Source organism: Pseudochaenichthys georgianus, chromosome 21 (assembly GCF_902827115.2).
Source record: "Pseudochaenichthys georgianus chromosome 21, fPseGeo1.2, whole genome shotgun sequence".
Lineage (NCBI taxonomy): Eukaryota > Metazoa > Chordata > Actinopteri > Perciformes > Channichthyidae > Pseudochaenichthys > Pseudochaenichthys georgianus.
This window is the reverse complement of record NC_047523.1, coordinates 29,430,592-29,440,785: the sequence shown is the minus strand read 5'-3', so window position 1 is coordinate 29,440,785 and position 10,194 is coordinate 29,430,592. Positions and strand designations below refer to the sequence as shown.

Here is a 10,194-nt window from a genome sequence, read left to right as displayed (position 1 = left end):
TTTATCACAGATGTTCTTGAAAACGCATGACTGGCCTCCCACTGAGGACTGTTAACTATTAAGAGTGTGGTATAGGTCACTCACACGTTATTTTTTCTGTGGGGATTTTGAATGAATTAAATGGTTAGAAACAGACCTTATAACTTTGGTTTGCTCCCGTCCAGCTCACATGTAAATCATATGACAGCCATGTGGACTGTAGTGCTAATTTGATTTATGAAGCAGGGGACCCTGGGGAGGCAACAACTCAGAGAGCAGACATATGCTGCAGTGCAACGTGATATCAGGCCTCAGTAACTTGACAAATTGGGCTTGTAGTTATTAAAATATCTCAGGGTGGCATGGCTGCTGTGGAGGCTGAAATCATCACACTAGACCGACTTCACCTCGGCCCGGGAAAGACTGAAGAAAAAAACGAAAAAAAAACATGAGACTTAAAGTACCTTTGTGAGGATGATCTTTAGCACAGCAGTGATTTGAGTAAAAATGCTGAGTGAGCATGTTGTCGTACTTTTAAACTATAATAGAGAAGAGCAGTGGCATCATATCTTGTTTTCACCTTTGTTCTTCAAATTTAAATACTTTTGACTGGTGAGTTAAAGAGGTTTAAGTCCTCTTTAAAAGATGTGAGTACTGATCCATCCAAACAGCCATGTCCCTCAATGTAAGACTAAGAAAGGTCACAGCTTGAATTCAAACATTTTTGGCCAACTCTATAGACACCCTGTGTGTTTCCCAACATCACTTTAGTTTCCCCGAGTCCTGTCAGGTTGAGTTTCTTTGTCCAACAGTCCCAGCTGCTAGCAGCAGTCAGAGCTGGCAGGGCCACTGCCGGCGGACAGACACGAGCACGACATGGTCGACCTACCATATGGGGCGTCATTGACACGATGCACATGCATAAATTTAGCTGGTTTCCAAAATGTGAGCTTCTTTGTGAATGTGGTGTGTATAGAGAGTGGGATCATGTTGGAAAGCATATTTTGGACTATACATGATACATTGCTTTCCTTTTAAACGTAACTCTTTTTCAAGGTAAAGTGTTTTAAAGCTTATTTTAGAGGTGGAGGGATTTCATGAAAAGATAAAGTTGGATAGATGCTGATGGATTTTGCAATTTTCCAATTCATAAAAAATATATATTCATTTATCTTTCTTTTGTTGCTTACTGAACATGTGTCAACCGTTTTAGAGATTACTCGACAACATTTTGTTGGAAAAGAATCCTTACACATATGGATTTGGATGAGCCACAGTAACCAAATGGACATTTATCTGGAAATATGTGCTGAAGATAATTAAACAAAAATGAAAAGGCTTTAAACACCAACAACTATAGTCAACTCTAATGTATTAGGATGGAAATAGACACATTAGAAACCCAATAGAAGTACAGTATGTGGATGCCCTAACATTACAACTATGAGGTTTTTCCAAATGTCATTCCAAATGAGTAGTAACAGCCTCCTCTTTCAGCGTTTCTAAACTTGGAACATGGCTGCAGGGATTTGCTTCCATTAAGCCACAAGAGCCTCAGTGAGGTTGGTCACTGATCTGTGATAGAGTTTGGGACACAGTCGATGTTCCAGTTCATCCCGAAGATGAGAAGAGGGTTAAGGTCAGGGCTCAGTGCAGGCCAGTCAACCTCTGCCCCCAGAAACTGGTAAAACGACTTCTTATGGACCTGGATTTGTGCATGGAGGCATAGTCATAGTCTGAATCCTGAAGGACAGGCCCAGCAACGTGTGCAGATAAGTGGTTTGTAATCCCTTGGTCATTTCTGTCACATTGTCCCCCTCCTCAGCGGATCAACAGATTGAAGATGACAGTAATGAGAACTTATTTTGTTTCTAAATCCGATGCTTGTATGTTTCTCAGATTGTGAGGCAGGTGCACACACCGCCCCATATCGCTCTCCTGAAAAGCATTTAGGAGGCCCTCATCCTGGAGTCATTCAAAGTGCTGTCCACCCATCAGACAACTGGTCCCCACTGGCCCCCAGCACACCCCTCGGAGACCTCTGTGTTTCTGCATTGGTTGATTCATGTCCCAGTCCTGCTCTCCTCACATTCACTTTGATGTTTAATCCCATCCTGACTGTGTCCTCCTTCAGTCCGCGGAGCCGCTCGACCAGTCATGAATATCCAAAGGTCTGCTTACTTGACAGGATTATCCCTCTTTTCAAAGCCACTGGGGACGATTCTCCACAAGAAACACACTCAATGGATCTTCTGCTCACTCGCTTTGTTTCTCTCGCTTTCCTTTACTCTCACTCCCTTCTGTCTTTGTCCCCCTGGGCTTTTACTAAACACATTGATCCACCCGATCGAGGAGTTCATCTGCTGCGCTTCATAGAGTATTGAACAGACACACAAACACAAGTATTGTTAAGTTCTTAAGAAACTGGCTTGCAAAATATCCTGATGATTTTTTAAATGGAGTGACTGCACCAATGGTCAAGTTGGTAAAAAACTGAATACAAAACAAAAACTTATTGAATGAATCCAGAATTCCACCACAAAAAATTAAATCAATGACGTATCAGACCATCCAGTTTGTATAATTGACCCATTATCAGCAATTATCTCTAAACCCTTTCCAACCCAACCTGTTAATGCGAGACTAACAGTACTGCCCAGACATAAAATCAATCAGGATATGAGCCATCGTCTGTAAAAGGAAAATAATTAGATGCTGGGCACTAAAGCACCTTCACAACAGCTTGAGAAATAAAGACAACACTAGATTGCAAAGGCTAGGCCACATTCAATTTTAAATGAATTATGTTCATTTGAGGCTTTCCAAAATCCATCACAAAGCAGATCCAAATCAGGTCTATCGTAAATCAACACCAATGTGCTGTTTCTTGTAAAAGTCATGAAACAAATATGGTAAACTTATTTATCATCAAGTGAATTTCAGTGGCAGGACTGGGATAAGAATCACCCTGCAGGAAATCCGAGGCCCTCAATACAAGTGTACTCTGCAATTCTTCTCCTTTATCTTAGTAGTACTATAAACGGCTGTATTTTGGTGTCTGACTGTATTTGATTGTTTTACCAGTACCTGGAACCACCAACAAAAGTCAGGGGGAATATAAAAAGTCTATACCAAATGTCTTAGCCATGTCCAACACATGTAAACATATATCACCTAAAACCAGAAATGTCCTACTCCTGGTGATGCTTGTGGAAAAGTCAGAAGATCACCAAAGTCAGAAATTGGCCGTTAATGTCTGAGACCAAAGTAGTGGACCGACAAACTATTTTGGCAAGAGTTTGAGCGAATAAGATCAAGACCATTCATGCATTTCGTAAGCTGAAAACATCGGGGAAACTCAAATAAAAACAGCTTAATACTCAGCCAAGCTCCCACTTGTTGCCTGCCATGTCTCTTTGTGTGTGTTAGTCCATCACAGTGTGTAATGGTGGTTTAAGATGAGCAGATGAGACCGAGTTGGAGTAAACATCGATCCCATGGGAAAGAGTGACCTCTGAGGTCTCATATTCACCTTCGAGCTCCATCTATTCCCTTGTAAGTGTTAAATCCCGCCTTTGTCTCGGACCACTTCTCTGTTTGTTTATCTCCTCTCTCTTATTCTTCCTCTGATGCATCATAGACTCTGTTTCTCTTTCTGTTATTCCGCCACCTTTGATGCATCCCACCGATCTTTAATCCCTTCAGCTAACACAACACGATGCGCGGAGCTGAAAGGGTGTACATCTGTGCGGTTTTTTCACGAGGGTTTAAATCCAGTTACAGCAGTGTTCGGCTGATGCTCCCCTTCTGTCCAAAGTTATGAATATTTAAACGGTGACAGAATCAACCTCACACTCTCAGCATCAATGGATAAGTCAGCCTGCCACCAACAGTGGATAAGGAGCTGTTTATTCAAATCCAGGCACAGCGATGTGAAGCCCAGCTGCTTCTGACCACAGTGTTCAGGCTGAGCTGAAAAGATGCAACTCAGTCAGTGTCTCTTTTAACTTTAGCATGATGTTCATCTGGGTTTCTAATAGAAAGAAAAATTCATGAATATACTGTGAGATTGCAAATTATTCCAAAATGTTTCCAACGTAAGGTCTTAAATACCGTCAACACTGATATTATAAGAAGAGGAATACGTTTGAGTGGAGAAACATAAGAGTAGTATTGTTGGAGTTCAAGAGGATGGGTAAGGCCGTCAAATTGCAAGAATGACACATTAGATTGGGTTTAAAATCCATTGTCCGATGAGTGGTCAGCATTTCATTTGGTTACAGTCATAGAAAAGATCATGGTTGAATGTTATATCAATATATATTCATATGCTCTTAAGATTCATTTAGAATATTTAAAACATTACAATCTCTCCCTAACCTCCACCAAGCACTGCGAGCTCTTTGATATCCATGAAATCAGTGTTAATTCTTTAGTTGCTTTATTTGGGACGGAATCAACAAACCAAATAATTTGTTGGTGAAATCCATACAGTGTATGAATATTTGGTCACTTTGCAGATATGTTCACTAGAAACATTTCCTCTAGAATGTACTCCAGGTGACTTTATGTTTCTTTCCTTCTTGAATTTCGGCCCATTAACATTTAAGTAAAGTCATAAAACGTTAGAATGGGCAGAAGGTTTTCACTGAAATGTGTTGCCTTTGCATCAATTTTGGACGTATTGACGTTAAAATCTATGACCAGAACCACTGAAGCTCCTCAGATTGAGTTTTCTTTCATTTATATCCATCTGTCATGGAGTGCAGTTTGTTGTGTAATCATGACTTTTTGACAAGGGAATCTTTCACATTTTTTAATTCTATGTATTATACTGAGTTATACTGAGTTATTTAATGATGAACTTAAGACAAAAGAGAGCAAATCATGGGGGGAAGGGGAGTCTCATTATGTCTGCAACATGATACTTAATTATCCATGTGTATAATGTGTTTTGCACAGACAATGGTGCTCGAATGGCTTTGAAGACACTTGATGTAAAGCAGATGTTCTAAGACAGATGATATACAGCTTATGACTTTATAAGGCATCTTAATGATTGTTATTCCCATAACAGCTGTATGGATTATTGTTGTCTATATCCACCTGTATGTGCAGGTTATTGTTTGTTAATTGAAATGGGGTTGCTTTTTAGTTTTCCAGCAGTCAGAGTTAGAAAAAGTAGCAAAAAGTTAGATTTATAAATAAGAAACATGTTGTAGCTCGACTGCCATGGGGAAGCATCTTAATATGTTGACTAATACGGCTCACATGATGAAACTTTTCATTTATAGGTGGAATTGGCCATTTTACTGACACAAAAACTAGGTTTTAAGTAATGAATACATTGTTTTGGTGAATAACTGTTTGGTAGTCACCTAAAAGGCAGCATCTCAAAAAGTAAGCCACTTATTTATAGACACTTATATACTTTCTTATTTTATCGAACAGAACCTCAACTGTACTGGTAGTAAAGTATGATCAGCCAAATAACATAGTATGGATCAGTTTGACGAAGAAGTAAGAGAGGTGGTGATGATGATTACTAATAGTCATGCAAAGTACATTAAAGTGTCAAAAGGAAATACATTCTTAGATGGCCTAATATTTGTTTTTGACTTTTCTTTTTAAATCATTGTCTTCCACCTTACCTGCAAATAAACTGTATTTGTGCCGTATTGCATCAAATGACCTCTTCCTCTGAAACGTCCTACAAAACACTGAAGGACTTTGAATAATTCAATTCCAGTAATGAGACGAATAAACAAATGCGTGCATGAATATTCAGATATTTAGTTCATATCGTTCCAGCTTCAAAAGCCTTTAGAAAACATTGCAACAGCATGCACAATCTGCTACGCAGCTGCTGCCTTTCCCTAAAGTGCACCAGCCTTTACTCATCGCAGTCTTTCTGTGATCATCCTCAGTTTACACACTTATTTCGCTAAGCTGCGACTCCAAATGCAGTTATTAGAGGTCGCCCTCTTGCCATACAGGTATGAAAATGGAAAAGTAATAAATGTATCTTTTTGTTCATTGCAACACGTAACCTGCAGAATTGCTTTAACTAATCACTGTTTGGTTTGTGGTTGAAATTAAACTGTTTTCCAACCAGACTCACAACCAACCAACTGATCATCCAGCAGGACGGATGAGGAACAAGTTTGTTTCATGAAGTCATTGCATGCAATTGTTACTATTATCACAAAAGAAAAAGAGTATAATATATATATTTTAAGGAAAGAAATTCCTGTTTTTCTTAGATTAATCCGTGTTATGTGGGACTTGAAATAGGAACAATTAAGATGAACCTTTTAAGAGTCCAATATTCTCAAAAGAACAACACCCGTATTACATGTTGCTACTCCTGCATGGCTGCATTTTTAATCACTGCACATATGCTGCCAGAAGAAATATTTGTGTCAAGTACATTTTCCTTATAAAATCACAAAATAGTGCCATTTAGCTAAGAATTTTTGAATAAAGTTATTTAAATGTTATTTATGAATGGTCAGTAAAAGCTATAGAATAATGAAGGCCCTCTGTGTTCTTTAAGGTGAAAATAATCTCAACTGTCTTTTTAATAACATACAATCATTTTATATATATTTAGCATTTCAAAATTATAATCAGTATTATAATAGTCATGTAAGGATGAAATTGTGAACTTTTGTGTCTTTTTAAATCTTCAAATCTTATTAATTATCAGTTTGGTGTTGAAAGTGTGTGAAATGTTTGTGTTCAGTGTTTCTAATTGAAGGCCAGTGCTGCTTTTAAAATCTCAGTTAGAATATCCATCCTTCTGTTGTGTAAACTACTCAATGGTTAGAAGAAAAGAAAATATTATAAATGTATAACATAAAACATCAAAGAAATTTTTTCTTTTCAATTAATCGTCTTTATTTTACATTTCAAACCCCAACATAATCAGAGATCCATCTGACATTCCCGTCCAAAATAAGTAAATAAATATCATTTTAATAAAAAAATAAACAAGTGGTCATTGTTTCGGTCAGACAGAGAATGACAAACGACAAGGGAGAAAATAAGGACAGAATAATTGAATAATACGGACAGAATAAAGCAGATGCATCATGTGAGGGGGGTCTTCCCAACGCATTAACAAGCCTCTAATTATATAAGATATCTCCGACTATTTAAACAGAATAAAACATCTACATATTTACAATCTATATTTGTGGTATGACTTGTGACCTTTTCCATTTTTATCTATAGTGGATAAATAGAGAGACACACACATTCCTGGGCCATTGAAGATTTCCAAAAAAAAAGCAGAAGTTGTGTTTTAGGCGCTCTGTGAAGAAACACCTGTTACAGTTTATGTTAATAACCATAAAACACTACGTTAGTTGCAAAACCTCAAAGTCCTGATGAGGGAAATCAATGCATTGTTCTTTACTGGTTCCGTTGAGGCAACGAATTCAGCAACAAAGATAAATAAAAAGAGTAATAACAAGGGGATAGAGTCTGTAATAACCCCAAAAGTTCGTCTCCGGTTAGTTTGGAGTCACTTGGAGTCGCTGGTCAGCCTCGGCATGGGGATGGCGCTCATGCTGCTCACATGCGGAGGCGGAATTTGGCACATGCTGCACGGACAGGGCATCCCGGTGCTCACGCCCCAGTGATGGAAGCTGCTGCCCAGGGGGCCTGCACCTGGTGTGGGCGCTTTGAGGAGTCCGTGGTGGGATCTAACCGAAGCGACGGAGATACCCGGCGCGGACAGAGAGGCGGAGGAGACGGCCGGCGGGAGGAGCGGGTGGTGCACAGCCGGGTGAGAGGCGTGAGGAACCACCGGGTGTCCCGGCACGGGCCCCGCGTGTGTCATAGTCCCACAAGCTGCTGGGTGGAAGCCGCCGTGGTGTCCGCCGCTGCCGTAGATCTCGCTCACCAGCCGCTTCATCTCCTCCAGGGAGTTGCTCAGCATCAAGATGTAGTTTCTGGCGAGAAGCAGGGTGGCAATTTTGGAGAGCTTGCGCACCGAGGGTCCGTGCGCATAGGGCATGACCTCGCGCAGCCCGTCCATGGCCACGTTGAGGTCGTGCATCCTTTTCCTCTCGCGGCTGTTAATCTTGAGACGGATGGTCTGCACCTCGTTTTCTGTAAGGAGTTTTCGGTCTTTTTTGGACAGCCGAGCGAGGGTCTCCTCGTCTTCGGCGGTGAAGCTGTGGAGGCCGTGCAACTCCGACAGAGCGTCGATCTGAGAGGAGGACACTGCGCTGGAGAAGCCGTGCACTGACTTTTTCAGGGTGGCCAGGAAGATGTCGTCCTCTTCGGGAGATGAGGGTCTGCTCGTATCTGAGTCCATGGTCTAGGTGCAGAACAGTGATCTGATAACAGAAAGGTTAAGTTAATTGACTGATCACCAAAATGCTCATCTCATGCAATGTGTTATAAGATAAGCAAACTTGTTGGCGGTTACAACGACTGATATAAAAATCGGTTTGCAATTGTATTCGCTTGATTAATAAAGCCTATTTAAAAGTTCAACTGGATGTTGATTAACTGGTAGCTTTAAAAGCAAAAATATGTATCCTAAAAGCTGCAGACATTTAACATTAAAAAAAACACAGTTAACAGCTATAGCCTATACATTTCGAACTTTCTTTATACCAATGCTGCTTTACGCTTCAAATGAGGAATACGAGATCAGTGGTTTTCCATTATCTGTATAAACTGCATGTTTATTCTACTTGCTTCGGCATAAAAAAGGCAGACAGATAGAGGAATATGTAGACAAGACAACCCTAATTGTCTATCAGAAAGTGTAAAAATAAATAATTTAACACTTACCAAAAGGTTTTCCAAGCGCGATGGTGAGAAGCCTAAACGTCAAATCCACTTGTTACTCCAAATCGCATCTGACAGCCCATTTGGCACTCCTGCGTGAGACTGCGGGGTTTTATAGCGGGCTCGAGCCTCAGAGGCCGGGTCACCAGGACAACGCAGTTTCTGTCCGGGCTGCCTCCCAGCGACCAATCAGATCCGTACAGAGAGGAGGGTGAGGGGGGGGAGGATGGAGGAGGGCGACGGAGGGTCCTCCAGCCTGATGTAATTACCAACACACAGCATTAAGTGAAATCAGACACACTCCCTCCTACATATGGCCCCTTCTTGTGAAAATGCTGGCCCGCGTATGGATGGATTTTGTTATAACAACACCGATAATAAGCCATATTTCGCCTCTTATGAGTGAAAAGTAATTTGTCTGTATTATTCACTGAAACAGTAACCTAATAAAAATGTGCCTTTCAGACTTCCTTGTTATTTATTCAGAAAAATTCTAATTAATTAGTTTTTGCAGAAACGGTCTAAAAAAAATGTTAACGTTGTTTTCGCTTAATACAACATCCAATATGTATTTTAATAATATAGGCTATGAATGATTTTATTTTTCATCGAAAATTCGTTCTTCTTATTTGTTATTATTAAACCGCCTGACCTACCCGACCATAAAATCCAGTTCCCTCCTAAAATGAACAGTAATAACGGGTCGAAGCCTAATAAGCAGCGCAATATGGTTCCTGCTCGCAGATTTGGTGTAAATATGGTGTTTTCCGTTGTTACCCGCTGTCGACCAGCTGCCGTTAAAGTGCATCTTTAACGTTAATTAATGAAGTGTGCAAAATTGTTTCTAACGGTTAAGATCCGTAACATTTCAATTAGTCTGCAGTGAGCGATAGCAGTGCGGCCTGCTGCTCAGGCGGCCTCTGGCTGACATAAGGGCCCAAACCGGTGATTTGCTCTCGGACGTAACTCAAAGTGACAGCAGCATTGTCCCCAAATATGAGTTGTATTGTGCAGTCAGACGCAATCAGCACTAATTGCCTCTACAAGTTTATCTGTTTTCACAAGAATGGCCTCGGAAGATGTCTGCATTTGAATATTGATTTAAAAACAACAAAAATTGTTCGAGATTACTCTAAAAACGTGAAGTCAATAACCTTTTTCCAGACTCAACATGAATTCAAAAGGTGGATTTTTTTGTAGAATAATACAATATATGTTTTTTCCACAAATACAACTAATATCAATACATCAAACTAGGCTATATTGACATTTGGTTGATCTATACATTTGTTTATATATTTAAAAATAGATTCATGAAAATAGATTGGCCTGTCCAGAATAAAATGTAGCCTAAACGTGTTGACAATCCATCCATCCTTCTGGCGCACTGATTTAAGAGTTGGTATA

The 10,194-nt window shown here is 40.0% G+C and overlaps 1 protein-coding gene across 1 annotated transcript; it reads right to left on the bottom strand.

The window, feature by feature from the left end:
• Positions 1-7,215: 7,215 nt before the first annotated feature.
• On the bottom strand, positions 7,216-8,865 carry olig2 (oligodendrocyte lineage transcription factor 2). Its single transcript, XM_034110409.1, has 2 exons — positions 8,791-8,865; positions 7,216-8,327 (listed from the first exon to the last, which is right to left on the bottom strand). The coding sequence occupies exon 2, from the start codon at positions 8,303-8,305 to the stop codon at positions 7,508-7,510; it is 798 nt and encodes a 265-aa protein (XP_033966300.1). The 5' UTR covers positions 8,306-8,327; positions 8,791-8,865; the 3' UTR covers positions 7,216-7,507.
• Between the last annotated feature and the right edge of the window lie 1,329 nt (positions 8,866-10,194).

What these genes read in the sequence shown, in the direction of transcription:
- olig2 (XM_034110409.1), bottom strand. Translation starts at nt 8,305, where the DNA reads ATGGACTCAGATACGAGCAGACCCTCATCTCCCGAAGAGGACGACATC.